The sequence below is a fragment of the Cavia porcellus genome, unplaced genomic scaffold (assembly GCF_034190915.1).
Source record: "Cavia porcellus strain 051 isolate PalLab524CR breed Dunkin Hartley unplaced genomic scaffold, mCavPor4.1 scaffold_1, whole genome shotgun sequence".
Taxonomy (NCBI): domain Eukaryota; kingdom Metazoa; phylum Chordata; class Mammalia; order Rodentia; family Caviidae; genus Cavia; species Cavia porcellus.
This window is the reverse complement of record NW_026947484.1, coordinates 196,739,741-196,761,140: the sequence shown is the minus strand read 5'-3', so window position 1 is coordinate 196,761,140 and position 21,400 is coordinate 196,739,741. Positions and strand designations below refer to the sequence as shown.

Below are 21,400 nucleotides of genomic sequence, written 5' to 3'. Positions count from 1 at the left end.
TTTCTTTATTTTTCTCATCCTCTCGCAGTCCTTAATCCCAAGAACCTCAGGAGCCGCATTGGGTCACAGCATCCCTGCATTCTTCCCCTTTATGATGCAGCATAAATCCTAATAAAGCCTTTTCCTACTGACATATTTTTGCTTATTCATGAGTTCTGTCTCCAGTGCAGCAAGCTGAGCTGGTACACTAAGAGCTGATAATATCAAGATTCCCGGTGCTGAAAGCAGCCAGCAGCTGGGGCTGATGACATGGAGATCAGAAAATGACAGAGAGTAATGGAGAGCCACTGAGAACTTCCATCTCCATCACCAGTCAAGTTCCTGAGGGCTGCTGGTAGCTGCTGGCTCTGGCTACCAAGACAGTGACAGAGGGCTGCTAACACTAAGAGCTGACAGCTACTGGCACTCCAAGTTCAGGCTTTTAACACCAAAAGAACTACCCTGCCTGTTCACGAGTTCTATCCAAAGTGAGTAAAAGAACCCTCAGTTAATTGATGACATTAGATACCAGGTTCTTCTCAAAATCTTCTCTGTTTTGCCAGTTCTAGACTAGGTTCCTCTTCATGGTGCATCCACATTATCACTTCCACCTCTCTGGGATGCCCGTGTCCCTCCCTGAGAAATATGTTTTTCCTTTTGATGGTGCTAATTCCAAGATGTCATCAGCTGTCCTTGTCTTCTGCCTTTCAGAATAGTAGCTCCATGCATAAAGGAGTCCATGTCTATCCTTGCTCTGTTTTACCCCCAACACTAAGCACAGCGTTTAGCATACAGTAGGTATCCACGAAATACTACTTGAATGACCGAATCCAAAATAAATACTTTTGGGGCTGGGGGTTTAGCTCAGCGGCATAAGTGCCTGCCTTGAAAGCAGGCAGTCGTGAGTTCGATCCCTGGTACAGGGTAAAACGAAAAAGACCAAAAAAAAAACAAACAAACAAAAAAAACCAAAATAAATACTTTAGTTCCTTCAGTGCTATACTTAGTGTGCTGTCACACTTAAGTCTCAAGTGTCCTTGACATTACTTTATGACTGTGTATAGATACGCCAAACATGAGAAGTACAACTAGTGAAATTTCCAGATAATCAATCAGTTTTGTCTTTTAGTGAAAGTTTCTTCTATCAAATGCATACATGCATGTGTGCACGTGCCCGCACAGTCTTGCACGTAGTGGAGGGAACAGAGAACGTACTACAGAGTGTTGGCATAAACCTACCTGCGTTTCTCAGAAAGCGATTACTGTAGTCCCTGATGATTCTTGTGATTGGGTTGTAGAAGCCATCTCCACAGTCATAACAGCCTTTGGGGACTTTTCTGGGTGGGTCCATATTGGTGAGTTGACAGATAACTTGAAAGGGCACAATAGATAATTAGTTCACCACTGAGGCCAAGTACAAACCCAGTACCTGCCCCTGTGAGCCCACCCGTGGAAAGCTGGCTGTAGTGTTGGACTAAATGCTCTCTATTCAGGGCACGACGCAAACTCAGGAGAAATAGGCTCCTACAGGTGTTTTATGAAGATGCTTCTGGGAGCAGGGTGTTGGGAACTAGATTTTCCGTTTTTTTCCCTGACCCTATCTTGCTCTATTTCTTGAGACATCATGACACAGGGCATAGGTTTTAGAGTCAAAATGATCTTGAAGGTGAGTCAGAGCTGGCCAAATGAACAGGAGGACAGGTCTAGGAGAGGGGTGGCACTGAAATTATGGACAAAGGACACAGGCACAAAAGCCTAGCCTCACTCAGGAAACTTTGTGAAGCACATGAAGGGAGAACACTAGAACAGAAGTTTCTAGTAGACAATCTTCTCACCAAAATTACCAGTGTGGCTGACATTTACTGAGTGTTTTTTATGCACTCCTGAGAGCAACCATGTGGCTTCATTTTCATTATTCTACTATTATTATTTTTGCCTTTTTGAGACAGGGTGTCACTATGCAGTTCAGGCTGGCCTTGGGCTCACTTTGTAGCCCAGATTGGTCTGGAACTTGCAATGATCCTCCTGATGTGGCTTCATTTTATGGATAAGAAAACTGATGCTTAGAGAAGCTAACTAAGGAGCCCAGTGTTGTGCAGCTAGGAAGCAGCCTGGCTCTGAGACCCATATGCTAAGTGACCACGTGAAGCAGAAAAACAATCCTGGGTATGGCTCCAAGACAGCAACCCTAAGACCACTGGAAGCCTGAAAGGAGTCGTGTGTGTGTGTGTGTGTGTGTGTGTGTGTGTATTGTGGAATGCTATAGCCCGAGTAAAGGGAGATGTTAGAATAAATAACTCCTCAGGTTCCTAGAATCATACATCCTATAATTCTATTCTCTGGACAGACAACTAGATGACCACTGTTACAGTTTAGATTTAAAATGTCCCCCAAAAGTGTCATTTGCAGGTGAGGCCTATTTGAAAGGGGTGAGTCACAGAAGGTGTGACCTGGAAGTGTATATTCTTACCCTTGGCTCCTCCTCCTTCTCTTTGCTTCCTGGTCTCTGGAAGAGCTTTCCTCCACCAGACCCTCCAGACCCTCCAGACCCACCAGACCCTCCTACCATGCCCTTTCTGCCTTGGAGCCAACCAACCATGGAATGAATCCTCTGATTCATTCTGTGAGCGAAAATAAACCTCTCCCAGGTTCTTCCACTGTTTTGATTACTTTTCTCTTGCAGAGACAAAATATCAGACAGCCAAAGTGAAAGAAGAAAATGTTTATCGTAGCTCACAGTTTGTAGAGGTTTCAGTTCATAGTTGGCTGGCTCCAAGGCAGGGTGGCATGGCAGGCAGAGGGGCATCACAGAGGAGAAACAGTTCATGGCAGGTGGAAGGTATCAAATCAGTGAAGAAGCAGCAAGTGACAGCAAAGTCAACAGCAGCCTCTTTCTTTCCCTTATACTCTATCCAGGCTACCCATCCTTAAACCAGCTAGCTCCCACACCCACGGTTGGAACACTCTTAATCCTAGTATTGCACCAAGAATCAATCCAAGCATCCCATCCTTAACCCCAGCATCACACAATCTAGGTAGATCCAGCCATCTCCAAAAAGCTCCAACTATGACTGGATGAGGCTTCGGAGGGATGTCTAAATAAAACCATAACATCCACCATGCTGTTTCTGCCTTGCAGCCAAGCAATCATAGACTGAAACTTCTGAAAACCAAGAACCAAAATAAACTTCTTCTCCTTTAAGATGTGGGTGTTAGATACTGTGTCTTGGGGGATGGAGAAGCTTATACACCCACTGAGTACACCATACCATGCTCACAGCTTATTGTCCTACACACAGTAGGTGCTCTAACGTTGGTTAATGATACACTTAACTGTAACCTTGACCTTAACTGTACCCTTAATCTTATCCTATGCACAATGGGTTTATGATTACAGCACTGAAGACTTCTTCTACACCAATGCTTTACAGCTATTTTCTTGCAGAGGCACCACACTGGAGGAACTAGTTGCTGTGGGAAAGCAGCAGACTTTTTATTCAAGGGCCTTAATTGGTATGACAAGCCCAAGACAAAGTCTAGGACCCATCACTCCCAACCCAGCATCAGGTGCTCAGGAAACGTTTGTTAACGTGGCTTTCAGTCAAGTGTACCTCTCCCTCCAATATGGTGTCAATATTAATTTCCCTGTTTGTTAGGGCTTGCATTTAGACATAGTCCCAAAGCTTCATGTGGTCATAGGTAGAGTTTTTTCAGAGACAGCTGGATCTAGAATGTGTGATGCTGAGATCAAGAGTATGTGATTACTAAATTAGTCTACCACTTTATGTGGAGTATGTGATTTGGCTTAGTTCTAAGAGTGAATAATGAGAAGGCCCCGGGTGTGTGTGCTCCTTGCCCTAAGGGTGGATAACCTGGATATAATATAAGGGACAGAAAGAGGGCTGCCATGGTCACTTATTGCGTGCTTTTGCTATTCCCCTGCTGGCTGCCTCTGCCATGTCACTCTGCCTCAGAGCCAGCCAAATATTATTGACTGAAACCTCCACAAATTGTGAGCCAAAATAAACCTTTCCTCCTTTAACTTTGGGTGCCAGGTATTTTGTCTCAGCAAAGAGAAAAGTAAGGATGACAGTGTTTAATAAGAACTTCTTAGTAAGCACTTTCTATGTGCCAGCAACGGGCTATGCAGTGGGAATACAACCATGGATAAGGCCCAGCCCTGCCCTTGCTCAGAGCTGGCTTGGAAACATGAATGCTCCTGGAAAAGTATGCACTGTGACACACCCGGGGGAGACTTCACTTAGTCTAGCAATTCAGGGAAGAGGATCCTGGAAAAATGGACATAAAGCTGAGACTTGAGGATCGGAAGAAGTTATTTGGGTAAAGTGGGAGCATTAGAGTATTTCAGGCAGAGAAATGGCAGAAAGGATAGTCTACTAGAGGATGAGAGAAGGAGCAAATATGGCAAGAAAGGAAAAAGAAAAGCCAGACTGGGATTCTGGGGCTGAGTTGGGCATGTCAGCAGAAGCAGAGAGCAGTAAGTTGTTTTGCGAATGTGAACCCTCATAGTGAGAGTTTTAGGTGACACTAAAGGAGGTGAATGTGTGGGTGGCCACCAGATTCACTTTTTCTTCAGTACTAGGAATTGAACCCAGGCCTTTTGCACTGAGCTACATCCCCAGCCCTTTCTTTCTTCTCAACTGTGTATTTTGAGAGTCACTGTGTATTTATTAAGTCACTAAGTTGCCCAGGTTGTGCTTGAACTTGCAATCTTTCTGCCTCAGCCTTTCTGGGTGCTGGGATTACAGCTGGGGCACCACCAGGCCAGGCACAGACCTACATTTTAAAAGACGAAAATGATCACAGAATGGAGACTGGTAGGGATCTTGGGAAGTCAGGTAATCAATCAAGAAGTGAGTCAAGGAGGTATGGAACAGGGCAGTGACAGTGCATGAGGCGAATGTTACCTGGCACCTAGAGGCACTCAGGAAATGTCTGCTGAATGAACAAATGAAGGAATACATTTAACAGGCAGAATCTCTAGGGACAGGTGGCAACTACATATGGAGCAAGGGGGAAGGGAGGGCAGGCTTATCTAGGTGGGTAGATGTGATATTTACTATGGTATCAACACTAGGAGAGACTGGGTTGGTAGGATGATAATGAATTCAGTGCAGACAAGATATGGGATGAGCTGTACAGGTGAATGTAGAATCTGAGGCTCATTCTGATTTCAGTTTGAGAGTTGACAATAGTTTAAGACTTATAAGTGAATTAAGTTGTTTAGGGAGAGAGTATAGAATAACAGAAAAAGACCTGATCCAGGGAACTCTGGGAAATTCCAGGATCAAAAGTTGTAGGGTGGAGGAGAAAGAGGAGATGTTGGCAGGAGGAGGTACAGGTTCTCAGGGCTGCCTGACTCTGGTGCTTTCTGGAAGTTTCTGACTTAATGGAGGCGGACTTGTCCAAGCTCATCCATTGTTAAGAGGGGACATTAGGACTCCAACCCGGATCTTCCAGCGTCATGTTCTGTCAACTACACAGGGATTGTCTTTACAATTTAAAAGTCATTTTGCCATTTGTCATCTCTGACATACTGTCTCTGCTATACCCAAGGCAATGTTCTTCTTGGGGTTCACTGAACCTAGTATTAGTCTTAGAAATACAGAGAACCGCTTAAGCTGCCATTCTCTGAAGCCAGACTCAAAGCTTGGCTCAAATGTCACCCTATGGGATGGAACGTGGCTTTGCAGAGGGAAGGCATGATCAAGGGGGGTATCAGAGAGAGTCTTGGGCTCCTAGGTGAGCTTTGCCACTGGAAACATGTTGGGAATCCAAGGCCTCAAATTGTTCCTCTATGACATGGGACAGGGAAGAGGACAAGGCCAGGGTCTCTGGAGAGTTAGGGACACAGGGATTACAGAGGCTCAGCTAGCACCCTGTCTACGGGACACATGTTATGCCAGTGCTGCTCTCTGCCCACCTCTCTTTTAAAATATGTACCTATCTTTAGGGTTAGAGTAGGTACCATAAATAAGAACAGATGGCAGGTACACACAAGGTACTCTTCTGAGCCCTTTATGGGAATTATCTTTTTGACCACAATCTTTTGAGGTAGATGTTGCTATTAGTCTCATTTTGGAGAGAGAAATTGAGGCATTGCTAGCAGTCCCCTGGCCAGCCCAGGGAAGCTGAGATTTAAGAACTGACCTTTATGGCTCCAGGATCTGGCTCTTTTGCATTCTGAAGCTGTTTGGTTTCTCTCCTTCAAGGTGCTCAAGTGGGCCATAGGCACTCACTTAAAGTTGCATTTAGTTTTCCTCCAAGTCTGGGTGTGGAGGAAGAGGAAGGGGCCTGAATACCTGAAGGCCTCAAGCCATAGCAGATCTCGGTGTAAAATCTCCGGTCATAGCCGTCGCAGTAATGCCAGTGTTCCGCATCGTACTGCAGCCCATCTGAGAACGTATAGGTGCCCTGGGACACAAAAGCACACACGCATTTGAGGAGTTGAAACTTCTTATTGCCACAGATAAGAAACAATGACTCTCATAACTATTATGGTTGCGAGGATTAGCCGAATAGAGATAAAGAACTGAATTCTGCGCCTGCCACTTGGAGTAAGGTAACTCTCAACATGAACTTGAGCAGATGAGCTCCTCTCTTGGCTCTGGGCTTCAATATTTGTAAAAGTAGGATAATTCTGCCATAGAGTTAATGGAGGGGGTTGAGAAATTAGTGAGATGGTACCTGTAAAGCATTTAGCATAGTGCCTGATGGTGGAAGCTGACTGTGTGTCACCTTGACCAGGCTAAAGGAGGCAGATTGAGGAAAACTGATCCTTCCCAATGCAAGTGGGAAGGCCTGGATAGAAGAATATGTGTGCAATATAGATTTCTCTACTACTAATCTCTGAGTTCATTCAAAAGAACAGTTTGTGCTGTCACTGTTTGATGGTGAGATCATTTTTTAGGCCTAGACCTTGTAACCTGAACAACTACTTGTAAGATACCAATATGCAATATGTTACCTAGTGTTGATTTCTTACTGGTTTTTTTGTTGTTGAAATTTTGTATTTTTTTCTATCCCTTTTTCTGTTTTGCTTTTTAAAACAAAACAAAAACAAACAAACAAACAAAAAACAGGCAGAGGAAAGATCAATTTGCTTTCTGGTAGAGCTGGGACGTCCACTTACTCCTGCTCTTAGGCATCAGCACTCATTGGCCTTGGGCCAATTCACTCTGGGCCCATTCTTGGGCCTTTTCACTCTGACTGGGACTTATATAACTGACTCCCCTTGTTTTTCAGCCTTCAAGTTTGAAATAGATCCACAGCTCTGATTTTCTTGGGTCTTCAACTTGCACATTTTTTTTTTTAATTTTAAAGAGGATAAAACCAAGGAAAATAAAACAAATCAAAACAAACCAGTGTAAGTGATGCAGGACTTCAGAACAATATGAAATCAACAATAGTTACCATAATGTCTCTTGTCTTCAAAATAGCTGCAGCTACCTTCAGACATAGTAAAATCAGAACAGAATAGAACCAATGAAAACAAAACAATGAATGCAATAAAGGACTTCAAAGCAAGGTAATAGTAAATCCAAAATGGCTACCATAATATATCTTGCTACCTTGGAAATAGTTGCTCATGCCATCAGGTATAACAAAATCAAACAAAACAGAACAAAATACAACCCTACAAAACATTGAAAATGATACAGGACTTCAAAGCAAAATAGGGAATTAACAATGACTACCACCTTCAGGAGATTCCCCTTAGATGCCACACTGTGTACTGCTATCCTCTGAACAGATGGTCAGACCACTGGCCTTAGACCTGCAAGGTCAGTGAAACATCAAACACCACAAGCATCAAAATGCATATTACCTCAATAGCTATTGTCACAGCCTGTGTTTCTCTGGATCAGCTGGTCACTTATCGGGGGATTGGAGGACTGGCTCTTCTTGTTTGCTAGCCTGCACCCTGGGAGGGGCTGGGGACTAGCTGTCACCCCAATGGTGGTGGCCTGTGCATCGTGCTGGTTCACAGGCAGGGCTTGCTTCTTGGTGAATCCTTGCCCCCCCCCCCCACAGTCTGTGAATGGTGCTGACTCTTGGGGAAAGGCTTGGATCTGGCTGTTGCCTTCCCGTTACCCTCCATCAGAGGTCTGTGCATTTAGCTGGTTCGCAGGGAGGGTTCGCTTCTTGGTGCATCTTTGTTTTCTCAGAGGACATATTGTAGAGCAGCCTCCATAATCTCATAAGCCAATACTTCTTAATAAATCTATCTATCTGTCTGTCAGTCTATCTATTTATCTGTCTGTCTGTCTCTATCTTCTTTTGGTCCTGTTTTCCTGAAGAAGTCTAATCATAGACACTCATAAATGTTAAATTAATATTATTCTTTTATTATGATTATACTTAGAAAGGTCAGAGCCATCAAGCATGGCCCTTTGTCCCAAACACATGCATTCTGCTTTTGCTACCTCAGTGCTAAAGGGAGCCTCAGGATGTAGAAACGATGTTGGCCTAGGCATCAGAAAACAGGGGTTGGAAATTCCCACAATAGTATTAATTCACTGTGTGACCTTGGGTAAGTCACATCCCCTTCCTGGGGCTTAGATTGTCCAAGCTATAAAACAAGAAGTATTTTTAAAACCTTTTTATTTTTGATTACGAGTCAGGCCCTAACATACCCTTAATGAGACTGATAAAGCATATAGATATTATTCCCAAGAGAATAACAGTCCCATATACATAGAAACTTTGTATAAAAATTAAATTTCACTGATCCTTGACATCTATTCTTGGTCCACAAATCCCAGGGTTGGGATCTTTGAATTAGGAAATTTATAATGATCGTAGCAGAGGTAGCGGTAGTAATAGTTAAGAGCTAACACTTACTGAGTACCTACTGCATGTCAGGAACTTGGCCAAGTACTTGCATATTTTATCTGATTTACTTCTACAGCCCTCCTGGTAGACACCTTTTACTATTGTGGCAGACTGAACATTAGTCTCCCAAATACGTCCACATCTCTGAGTCTTAATATGTTACCTTGGATGGCAAAAGAGACTTTGCAGATGCAATGAAATGAAGGATCCTGCAATGTGGGAAATTACCCTGGATTACCTGGGCGTGCCCAAGGTAATCATAAGGTCCTTATAAGAGGGAAGCAGCAAGCTCCGGGTGAAAGGAGACGAGATGATGACAAAAGCAGAGAGAGGAAAGGTATGCAGTGCCGGAAGCAGAGGTCAGAGTGATGCATGGTCAGGAGCCAAGGAATGCAGGCAGCTTCCACAAGCTAGAAAAGGTGAGGAAACAGATCCCTCCCTAGAGCCCCCATGAGGAATGTGGTCCTGATGACCTAGTTTAAACTTCTGACCCTAATCTCAGAGAGGCAAAATCATATGGACCCTGGATCAGACAAGAAGTGGCATAACAGGACTGAAACTCATCACAGCCTCTCCAAGGGCCCTTCCAAATCAAGAGAGAGGAGATTCTAGAGCTGTGGGAGGTCAAGAAGCAGAGAAGAGAGAAAATGGGAGGAGTGGGCATCAGGCAGGGAGGACAGGACACCGTGGCAATGGGTATGTGTGTGTGGGGCTCTTCCTGCTCAAGGACCTCCCCTCTGCAGACCCTGGCTGTTTACCTTTACAGCCAGTCCCTTCTCCCAGATGGCGTCGTAGCGGCTCCCGCTGGGGAAGTACAGGGTTCCTTTGCCGTGAAACATGCCGTCCTTCATCTCTCCGACATACCTTGTTTCAGTAGGGAGGATGTATTCGGCGTCACCCTCCATCCTGCAAGGACATGGAAAAGTCCTGAGACCTATGTGACACTTAGAGGGGAGGGGAGGGGTGGGGACTTCATCCCCAGCTAGCCTCAGACATTATTTTGTCCTCCTAATAAAACATACCATTTCCCTCAAAATCTCAACAATGTTGTTCAAGAGCAGGGCACAGTTTTATCAGTTTACCCTCTCTGAAATATCTGCCTGCTAGGCCCAGAGAGAGCAGGGATGTACTCAAGGCCACACTGTCGGGTTACCAGCCCCACCCCCACCCAGGAACAGGAGGACTATTTGAAGTAGGAAACTTAGAGGCAGGAGATATGAGTTTGAATCTTACTTCACCATTTTCTAGATGTATAATCTTGGCCATGTCTCCAGACTTCCTTCCTTATCCTTCCTTCCTTCCTTCCTTCCTTCCTTCCTTCCTTCCTTCCTTCCTTCCTCCCTCCCTTCCCTTAGGTCCTTTTTCCCTATAGTTAAGTACAGAGCACCTGCTATGAGCCAGGTGCTGTGCTGAGCTGGGCCTGCTGGACCTGATGCAGACACAAGAGTGCTGGGGGCAGAGGCAGTCTCATGGCAGGAGGCTCACAGCTGAGAGGGAGACATGTTGGGTGAGTGCTCTGCAGGAAGAGATGGGCCTGCCCAGGAGCACGAGTCCATGGGTCCAGACTGATAATTTTTAAACAAGAATTTATATAATGTATATGTTATACTTAGAGATGCTTAAATAGTGAGCAGTCCAAACAATGTCACAAATTTCTTCAGTGCTCAAATGTTAATAGAAAATAATAGTTCCATTTAATGTTCTATGTTAAGCTTACTGTCTCTACTGCACAATACTGTTATCAATCTTCTGGATGGTCAACAACTAAAATTAAGAGATAATTATAAATCCTTTTGGATTCCTTTTGCTGGGATCCACCAAATCTTTTCCAAAAAAAAAGTTATATGATGCATATTGGGGCCATAATTAACTGTACTCAATTGGCTTAAATGACATTGCAGCTGATCTCTCTCCTAAATAAAAAGGTAAAACTAACAAAACAGGCCATCCTCCAAAAATCAGATGGCATTAGACATTCTAACAGCCTAAGAGATACTTATACAATTATAAAACCTGAATATGTGTATGATGAATGACATGTCAGCTTCTAAAATTCCCTGGACCTTATCCTTATCCTCCTTATGGGAAGCCATTACTAAAGTTATAATCATAAATACCCTATTGATTCTATTATTTGACTCCTGCATACTGAATTGATTCTTTGCCTTTGTCTCCTTTAGACTCAAAGCTATATACCTACCCAAGTTAAAAGCCAGATGTTTTGGGACTGTGGATCCCAAGACAAAAGGCTAAACTTGGCCCTCAAACCCCACAGGGAGACCTTCTTAATATGGTTTTTTGTGTTTTCAACAACAGAGATAAAAATCAAAAGGAAAAATAACAATTTGATCTCATAGCAGTGACACTTGGAGCTCTGAGACAGGTAAACCGAGACAAGGTGGAGCTGCCTGAGCCCCCCTTGGACCATGCTTCAAGTGCAACAAAGGAGGACACTGGGCAAGAGTGTGCCCCAACCCCTGTGTTCTTCTGGGGCCTTGCCCCTTATTGCAATCTCAAGGGCCATTGAAGAGTGGCTGTCCTAGCTGCCAGAGGGCAGGTAAGCCGTCCTCTAACTCCTTGCCCTCATAGGAGATCTCATCACCACCAGATTCATCACTGACTGATCTACTCAGACCTGCTGCTGAAGATTGATGGGGCTTGGGGCCCACAGCCCCCCATTAGGGTGTCCTTCTCAGAGCCCCAAGTCCCACTGGAGGTCTCAGGTAGGACATTCTCTGTACTTATGGACATAGAGACCATATATAGTGTTCTTCCTGAGTTTTCAGGCTGTTATATTAAGTCCTCAGTCTCTATAGTGTGTGCTGACAGCCAACCTATGCAGCATTTGCAGACAGGGCCTATTCCATGCAGGTTCCAGACTCCCTTCTTCTCTGGTCGACCCCATAGTTTGAGATACCTCCAATCCCACCTGCCCTACCTATGCCATACCTATTTTAATTTGTCTCAGGGATCTTTCAATTTTTCCTTGTGTTCACCCATATCCCATAGCTCCAAAACATTTACAGGGACTTACACCTAATAATTAAGTGCCTTTTAGACAATGGTTTTCTTTTTTCTTTTTTTTTTTTTTTTTGTCTTTTTCCTTTTTATCGGTACCGGGGATCGAACTCACGACTGCCTGCTTTCAAGGCAGGCGCTTATGCCGCTGAGCTAAACCCCCAGCCCCTACAATGGTTTTCTTAAACCTACCCATTCACCCTATAATACTTCCATTCTCCTGGTACTCAAGCCTGATAGGTCTTATTGTCTAGTACAGGACCTTAGGGTAATCAATGGTGCTGTTACCCCAATCCACCCAGTGGTGCCAAATTCTTATGCCATGCTCTCTCATATCCCTCCCTCCACCACTCACTTTATAGTTATAGATCTTAAAGATGCCTTTTTCACCATCTGCCTACACCCTGATTGTCAGGATTTCTTTGTGTTTACACGGAGTGATCCAGATGCTCTCACATCTCAACAACTTACTTGAATGGTGCTCCCCCAAGGGTTCAGGGATAGTCCTCACTTATTTAGCCAAGTTCTTGCTGCTGACCTTGCAGAACTCGATCTCACACCTAGCACTCTCCTTCAATACACAGATGAACTTCTCTTATGTTCTCCATCCCATATGTTAGCCATACAGCATTCAGCTAGTCTCCTTAATTTTCTTGCCAATCTCTTGCAAAAGCCCAAATAGCTTCCCCAAAAGTCAGATATCTAGCTCTACATCATCACTGATTTACATAACTATTTCCATATAGGATCACAGGCTCTATACAGACTCTTAACCCCAGTAGTTACACATCCTCCTCTAAAGGACCTCTCCCCAGGGACATATAGCACCCCCTTCCTTTCCTACTCATCAATTTCGCAGACACACCCCTGTTTAGGACTGGCAGATAGATTTTACACACATGCCCTGCCATGAAACTCTCAAATATCTTCTCACCTTTGTTTGTACTTTTTCAGGATGGAAACCGCTGATGTAGTTACTAAAGTCCTGTTACAGGAAATCATCCCAAGGTTTGGTCTACCTCAGAGTATTCAGTCAGATAATGGTCCAGCCTTTATTTTTCAGATCACTCAACAGGACTACAACCAAAGTGGAACGGTCCCTACCTAGTCTTCTTGGCAACCCCAACAGTGGTCAAAGTTGCTGGACTGCCATCCTGGTTTCCCATCACTCAAGCTAAGCAGTGCCCTCCCAACCCTGAATCTAACCATCCTGAGTGGTATCTCATCTTCTATTGCCCACCCGTCTCCATTTTACCAGGGCCTCACAGCCGCAACTCTCAGGCTAAGTGATGTTTTGCTATCCAATTTGGTTCCTAATTCCTTACATTCTATTAATTATCTTTTTTACAGCAGGACTCTTTCTGTCTTTCCTAAAGATTCCCGCATTATGAGTAAAATCGTCTTCATGTTGTTATACGTGACAACTGTCTTAGTTCTCTCTACCCTCAGCTTTTTAGTCAAACGTGAGATCCCTGAAGGCTTAGGCTCTTATCTCCCTTATAGTGACCCTCCTCTTTTCTACTCTGTAATATCCAAATATGATTCAATCAGGCCTTATATTTCTCATGCCTTTTATTCTTTCCAGCTCAACTCCTGGACCAGAGACAAGCCCTACCTACTTACCCTTCTAACTTTTACCCTTTAAGATGGAGGAATAATTATCTCTCATAACTTCACTCCTCCTAACCCCACACTTATTTTTCAGAATTCTACCTCACTGTGGTCCTGATTCTACCTCACTGTGGTCCTGATGGAACAGCATATTTAAATCAAAGGCACCTTTCCTTCTACCTCACCTGGGTCCTTAAATATAACCCAGGCACTCCTCCTCACAGCACCTTATCTCTTTGTCTTTCCAGTCTAAGATGAGGGCATTCACCAATGATAAAGTTGTCCTGGTGGAAACACCTGGTACCAACTTCTACATGGGCATCACCCATCATCCTGTCAACCTTCCTGAATCCCAATACGGTGCCCCCTTTCAGCAGGAAATAGTAAGAGAGAGACTTTGCCCTCTTCCTAACAATAAAAAGACGGGAATGAAAGGTTCTTGCCCTAGAATAAATTACTGCACAGTTATGGCAGTGGTCTAATGTGGCTGCTTCTTCCTCAGCCTTAATTGTAATTTCCCTTCCTGAAACCTCCAATCAGTTCCTCGTGCCTCATCAATGCCCGCCCTAAGCAGCCCCCCCCCATCATATGTTATATGTAGATCCCATACCCCACATTCAGGCAGAGAAAGCCAGGCCCCGGCAGTCATGGAGTTCTCTCCACGTCCTTGGAGTAAAGGCTATTTTTACTTTATATTCTCTTTTATCGTGCCAAAAACTTTCACAGACTCCAGCTGGACTACTGGTGGCTTTCCATGGGTGCAACGGCTGAGGTGAATCTGAGATCAACCCTGCTGACAGATGGCGGCTCCCTAGAAAGGGCTGCTATTCAGCAAGTGCTTGAGAACTGTGCTTTTGTTCATTTCCTTACTCCTTCAGTCCCTCCACAGGCTAAAGCCACTTCTAACTCTGACCTTCTCCAGCTCTCTGCTAGCTCTGCTGTGGGAGCCTTGGCACTTTCTGCCCTGCATCATGACTGCATGACCCATTGCCTGTCTGGAATCAGCCCCTTTTAACCGGAACACCCACCCAGGGCTCCTCAGCGTTTAGGACCATTCTTCTCTTCCTCCTTCATTTCCTTCTGCTTCTCCTTCTCTCTTCTCGTCCTCCTCCTTTTCCTCCTTTTTTTTGGTGGGGGGATTGAACTCATGACCTCAGGTTTGCCAGGCTGGCACTTAGGCCACTGAGCTAAATTCCCAGTCTCCTCCTCCTTCCTCTCTCTGCTAGTACTGAGAATTAAACCCACTTCACACTGAGCTACCTGCCCAGCCCCTTTTTGAGACTCAGTCTTGCTAAGTCATGCAATTGCCCAGGCTAAATTCAAACTTGAGATCTTCGTGCTTCAATCTTCCAAAATGCTAGGATTATAGGCCCAGGCCACCATACTTAGTTCATACTTTTATTTTTCTTAAATAAAAGTTATTTTTAAAAAATTGAAATGGTGGGTCAGGGATTTAGCCCTGTGGCACAGCACCTGCCTGGCAATCACGAGGTCCTCCCCCAAATTGGTTTATTTCTAACAATTTTCCTTCTAGTGTTTTAAAAATGTATTAGTCTGTTAATGACACATAAATAATTCATTGTGGGGAATTGGTATGTATACACAGCACTCTTTCTGCTTTTTTCAATTTTTATTTTTTATTAGTACATGTTTGTAGTGCATAATGATCACATGACTCATGGTGAATTGGTATATGCACACAGTACATTTCCTTTTTCTTTGCATTCTCTTTCCTGCTTCATCCTTCCCCTTCCATTTGAAAAAAGTACATCTCCTTACATCCTATTATTTATCCTTTATTTTGATCTTTCCTCATTTTTAAGCTTGACTGATTTATTTCATATAGCAGCATTATAGTCAAGGTATATCCATTTGCCTACAAATGACTCATTCATCTTTTTATGGCAGAGTACTACTCCATCAAGAATAAATACATTTTTTTTTGTCTTTTTTGAGATGGGGTCTCGCTATGCAGTTCAGGCTGCTCTTGAGCTCACTTTGTAGCCCAGGCTGGTCTAGAACTTGCAATGATCCTCCCACCTCAGCCTCCTGAGTGCTGGGATTACAGGCATGAGCCACTGCCCCCGGCTCAAGAATAAATACATTTTCTTCACTCATTCATCTGTTGATGGGCATATAGGCTGCTTCCAAGATTTAGCTGTTAATGAGTAGTGTTGCTATAAGAATGGGTATACATGTAACACTGTAATATGATGTCTCTCTTTTGGGACGATACCTAGAAGAGGAATAACTGGACCAAATGGAATTTCTAGTTATTTATTTAATTTTGGTTTTACTTTTTGAGGAATTTCCACATAGATTACCATAGTGGTTATACCCATTTACATTCCTACCAACAGTGGAAAAGAGTTACTTTTCCTCTAACACCCTTCCAGCAATTACTATTGGTTAATTTCTTGATGATGGCCATTCTTTCTTGAGTAAGATGGAATCTCAGTGTTGTCTTAATTGCTATTTAATGCATTGGTTGGCCACTTGTATTTCTTCTTCGGAGAAGTGTCTGTTAATTTCAGTTGCCCATTTTTGATGAGGTCTTTTATATTGGGGATCTAATTTTTAAATTCTTTTTATATTCTAGATATTAATCATCTTTCTGAGGTGTAAAAATCTTTCCCATTCTGTAGGTCGTCACTTCATTCTGATGGTTGTTTACTTTGCAGAAGTGATTAAATTTGATATAATCGAATGTGCTGATTCTTGATGTTGTTTCTTGTGTACTCTTCCTTCTGAAACAAGCTTCCTGTCACCATCTACTGAGTCAAGAGTGATGGACAGTGGCCAGTGAGCTGACAGAGCAAACGACCAGAGGACCCCAAGGAGCTGTATGCTGTGGTGGCTCCACCACCTTGTCCCTCAGTGACCTTGGCCCAGCCCCTGTGCCCTCAAAACCTGAATTTCTCATTTATGCAGTGGGACAATGACACCACACTCCACTCCCAAAGCTGTTGAGATACTGCAATGAGATAGTAGCAGTGACATTATATGGTGAAAGACTGGGCACAGAGTAAAGGCTTGAAAATAATTATGTCTTTACTCCACTGCAAGACATCAAGGGAGAGAAAACTCTTCACCTCTCATTTGCTCTGTGCTTGAGAACCTTGTCTCCAGGCCCTTCACTGAGTTCAACCTTTACACCCCATCCCCTTTTTTCTGCCAGCTGGACCCTAGTGGTCAGATGTCCCTAGCATACCCTTAGCAGAGTTCATTCTCTCCTCCCCAGACCAGCTCCTCAAGAGCTCTCTTGTTTCCATGATTTGTACCCAGACCCTCCTGGTTCAAAGCCTGGAGCAGGGCTTGTAATATCTAGATGGCACCAAAGCCAACCAGGTGCCAGGACCTGGCAATGACCCCAAACCTCTCCTGCATTTTCCACTTTCCTGTAGCCTGACATAGAAGACTACCACAAAGATAAGGAACAGACAAACTTCTGGGACCTTACCCTATTATTTACCAAAAGCATGATTTGAGTTTTCTGTTAAGAAAGACAAGGGTTTAAAAGTGGTTTTTGTAAAAACAAAACAACCCAAAGAAACAAAACTGGGACTCTTTACTTGGGACTACAAATGTCTTCTAGGTAATTGTAAGTAGAAAAAAACTTGAACTTTATGCTGTAAAACTTCAGTCAAATCTTTTCAGCTCTGTATTTAGACATATTAGTCATTCAAGGAATACCTTGTGCATTAGCCCTAAATCTTGTCACTCTTCAAAACAGAGAACATCTACACCTGGAAATCTCCATTGTCTTAAAGCTATGGTTGCTTGGGATTCCAGCAAAGCCACACATGACAGAAATGTGTCTCTCAAGTAATAGGACAACTCCACGGGAACACAATTGCCCCTCCAGTCATAAGGATTCAACTTGAGCTAGGAAATCAGGACTGAGAAAAGACTCAACCAGATACAAGCTTGATACAAGCACCCTACAAAACTGGTTCCTGGGCTCCTGTGATGGGCCAGTCTGATCATTTTCATCAAGTTGGAGTCCTTTTCTTATTTTCTTTCACTCTCCTTTGTCAAATATTTAGTCAGCTTTTCAGGTTAAAATTCCTTGTCATTTTCCTTACTTTCCAATTAAAGCTTTTTCCCTGTAAATTCATGATTGAGTTTTAATTTCCATTATCACTGAAAGCAAAGACACGCTATCTGGTGACAGCCTCAATGTGTCTACCTTGGCTCAGCTCAGGATCCTGCTCCCTCTTACAGAGAGAGACAACCACAGTGGCCCCTGGCTTAATCTCATCTTCCCTCTGCCTGCCTCCTTCCTCTATCTCCATCTTCTTCCTCTTTCCTTCCTCTTTCTGTGTCACTCCTTCCCTTTCATTTTAAAAGTTTATTCAAGGTGAAAAGCCTTTATTCAAAATTCCAAGCAAGTTAAAAAGAGCAAAAGGGCTGGCCGGGTGTGGTGATGCATGCCTGTAATCCCAGCACTTTGGAGGCTAGGCTGGAGGATTACTGTGAGGTCAAGGTCAGTCTGAACTACATAGCAAAACTCTTTTGAAAAGACAAAAAAACAAAACAAAAGAAAACAAAAAAAAGTTCAACCTTTACACCTCATCTCTTTTTTTCTGCCAGCTGGACCCTAGTGGTCAGATGTCCCTAGCATACCCTTAGCAGAGTTCATTCTCTCCTCCCTAGACCAGCTCCTCAAGAGCTCTCTTGTCTCCATGATCTGTACCCAGACCCTCACTGGCTGCTTACAGTGACTTCAGGCACAAGAAGGACATGATTACCATACTCGAAATGTCTGCTGTGCATTTTCTTATTAGTTCTGTCAGCCAAAGTTTACTAAGTGTCTAAGACCACACATATCGGCAATGGGGAAGGATACAGCGCTGAACTAGACTAGATTTCCCAGTGCTTGGTCTTACCTAGGGTTTCAAAGACTCCTCCCCTGCCACAGTGGTGGAAAATATTGAGATCTCTATGCCAGAGTACAACCAGCCTCTCCATTTCCCCTTGCATAGCACCTCTATGCCTACCTACCCTTTCCTCCGAACTTTTCTCGCACATCCCCTCTGAGCTATTGCCCTGCTGTTCCCCCTGTGGGAAAACATTCTTCACCTAGCTTCTCTGCCGATCATTTTCCTACTCATTTCAAATATCATCTCCTCCATTAAGCTTTTTGGGTGGGTCCTCTGTAGGGGTCCAGCAGCAGAGCTCTATAATAAGAACTTTAGAGTCAGACTTGGGTTTTAGTCCTGCTCAATCAAATACTACTAATGAGGGGACCAAGTTATGTAATTTCTCTGAACCCTATTTTTTGTATTTGTAAGACAGGATAATGATATCTATCACTTATAATTGCTAAAAGACAGGAATATGCAAGCAAAGCTTGCAGCATAATGGTTGCTAAGTATTATTGGTCTCCTTTGACGCTTTATGATGGAGCTATCAAAAACTCAGTTGTACTATTCTAGGGAAACCATGATCTTGCACTAAGACAGATCCTATAGTAACTTTTTGTTTTCTATATTCACACATGGTACATGTCTCTTTTAATGTTTTATTGAAGTATAACTGACATGGCAAAATATGCATATCTAAAGAGTATAATTTGATAAGTTTTGATTGATATCTGGTAAAACATAATTATAATCAAGGAATAATTCATATATGTTACCTACCCATCCCCCAAAGTTTCTGCACACCCTTCTACAACCCTTCCTTCCTCCCCACAACTCTTATGCCCAGACAGTCACTGATCTGCTTTCTATCACTATAGCTTTGTGCATTTTCTACAATTTTATATAACTGGCATCATAAACTATGTTCTCTTTCTGTGAATGGTGCTGGGGATTGAACGTAGGGTCTCATGCACATAGGCAAGCTGTCTACCACTGAGTTACATTTCCAGTCCTACATATGTCATTTTTTTGGCTTCTTTCACTCAACATAATTATTTTGCAATTTATTCATGTTGTTATGTATACCAACAGTCCATAGTCCATTCTTTTTTATTGCTGAGTAGTTTTTGAATGGATATACTACAATTTGTTTATTTAGTTGGGTTGTTTCCAGTTTTCAATTATTACAAAGGAATATGATGTGAGTGCTCCTGTAGGTCCCTTTGTAATTTCACTTCTGTGGGGTAAACGCTTAGAAAGGGAAAGCCTGTCTACTGATTTTTAAAAAAAATCATCAGACTTTTCCAAATCATTTTACATTTTTGTCAGCAGCAGTGGATTCTACATAAAACAAAAGTTACATATCAACTTTCTAATACACAAAGAAATTATTCTTGTCCTTTAAACTCTAAAAGGAAATGCTTGTTGAGAGCCTGAGGCAAGAGGGTTGTAAGTTTGAGGTCAATTTGGAAAAGGCAGTGAGACTCCATTTCAAAAACAGACAAACAAAACTCTAAAAGGAATTAGATGAATTAGCATTTTCCCATTTATAAACAAGGAACCTGAAGAATGAATGCTAAGCTTACAACTGGTAAGTGGTAGACTTGAGCCCAGACATCTCATACTGAAGCCTTTTTTTCTCTAGTATGATGTCACTCATCACATTTTGAAATTTGAGAAGCCCCAAATACAACTCTAGATAATTACTGTTAAAAAAGAATTTTAATATATAATTCATGGCTAAATTATATAACAATATAACAAGTAAGATAACTGCTGATTTCTTGCCAATTATGGAAAATTGAGAAGCCCTCTTCAGGTTTGGGAATCCCTACTAGGGTTACAGCAATACCAAAAAACCCAAGCAAGACACAGATTCCAAGGACAATAGTATGGACATGGCTGCTGCAATACACCACTCATTGAAAAAAAGTCGAGATTCTCAAATTTTTGTGTCTAACATGCCAACCTGTCATCTCTACCTGCCAAAACCTTACCACTTTCCCTGTAACAAGGTCTTATGGGAATAACTAACATAGTTTGGATACAGAATTGGGTCCAAATCCTGATTCTTGTTTCCTAGCTATGAATCAACAGTGGTGGGCAGGTCATTTTTCTTTTTCTAACGCTAGTTCCTTATTTGTGAGATCAGTGTGAACTATCTCACAGTATTAAGATAGGGAATACCAACCAAGCATCTCTACCACTCACATGCTGAGCTGGACAAGAATATCAAGCCTTCTAAGTTTTCCTTTTCTTGTTTTGAAAGTGGAAGGTAACAATATCTCCCTTGCAAAGTTGATGAAGGATTAGAGACAGCATCCCACATACACTTCTACTTTCCCTAGGAACCTATCTCCCAACCCTAGCCAGACCACAGGTCTCTCTGTCCTTTGGACGCAAAATGCCCTAGGATTCCAGAAAATTGTAAATATGGAGAATAGGTTTCACCAAAATCTTGCTCATCATGTCATTTCCATCTCCACAATGCCATGCTGGGAGTACTTCACATCCCTAATGAGCATTTGTTTGGTATTCTCACTTTCACCTCACTCAGTTTCAATGTTTCCAGCTATAAAATAGATTCCATCTTTTAATCCAGGGTTTTTGAAAGAGTGTCTGTCTCTGTGTCCTCTACTTCTGTCTACTACAGTGCTGATCACAATGAATTGTTACATGTGTTATGTGAACTTGTCCAACTGTATTGAGTGAGACTTTGGAGGCCAAGAATTATGACCAGGGTCAAGTTCAGGGCTTGGTACTTGAAGAATAAGTAACATTTGTTGAATTGTTCCATTACAATGAATTGTATACATAATTCTAATGATTCCTAAATTGTGAACTTCTTGAAGGAAGACTGCACATAATAGTTGAATCTCTGTATTTTCAAGTTCTGCAATTCTGGATTCAACATGAATGGAGATCGATTATAAGATCCTCTCAGATGTGCTCATGCTCAAGTTCCTTGTCTAAAATGACAAGAATCCTATATATTTTAACCTTCCCAAGATTATTTATAATACTTAAATGAGTATAAAGGTTATGTAAATAGAATAAACACAAGAATAAAA

At 42.8% G+C, this 21,400-nt stretch overlaps 1 protein-coding gene across 3 annotated transcripts in view; it reads right to left on the bottom strand.

Annotated features, from left to right (window-relative positions):
• Positions 1-21,400, bottom strand: part of Morn5 (MORN repeat containing 5) — a 54,528-nt gene that overhangs the window by 32,458 nt on the left and 670 nt on the right. For all 3 annotated transcript variants that reach the window (XM_003470663.5, XM_013153574.3, XM_063227067.1), the window contains exons 2-4: positions 9,594-9,741; positions 6,303-6,414; positions 1,219-1,350 (exon numbers count right to left, since the gene is read on the bottom strand). In XM_003470663.5, coding sequence (XP_003470711.4) covers positions 1,219-1,350; positions 6,303-6,414; positions 9,594-9,741 — 392 coding nt within the window. The remainder of the gene's footprint in view (positions 1-1,218; positions 1,351-6,302; positions 6,415-9,593; positions 9,742-21,400) is intronic.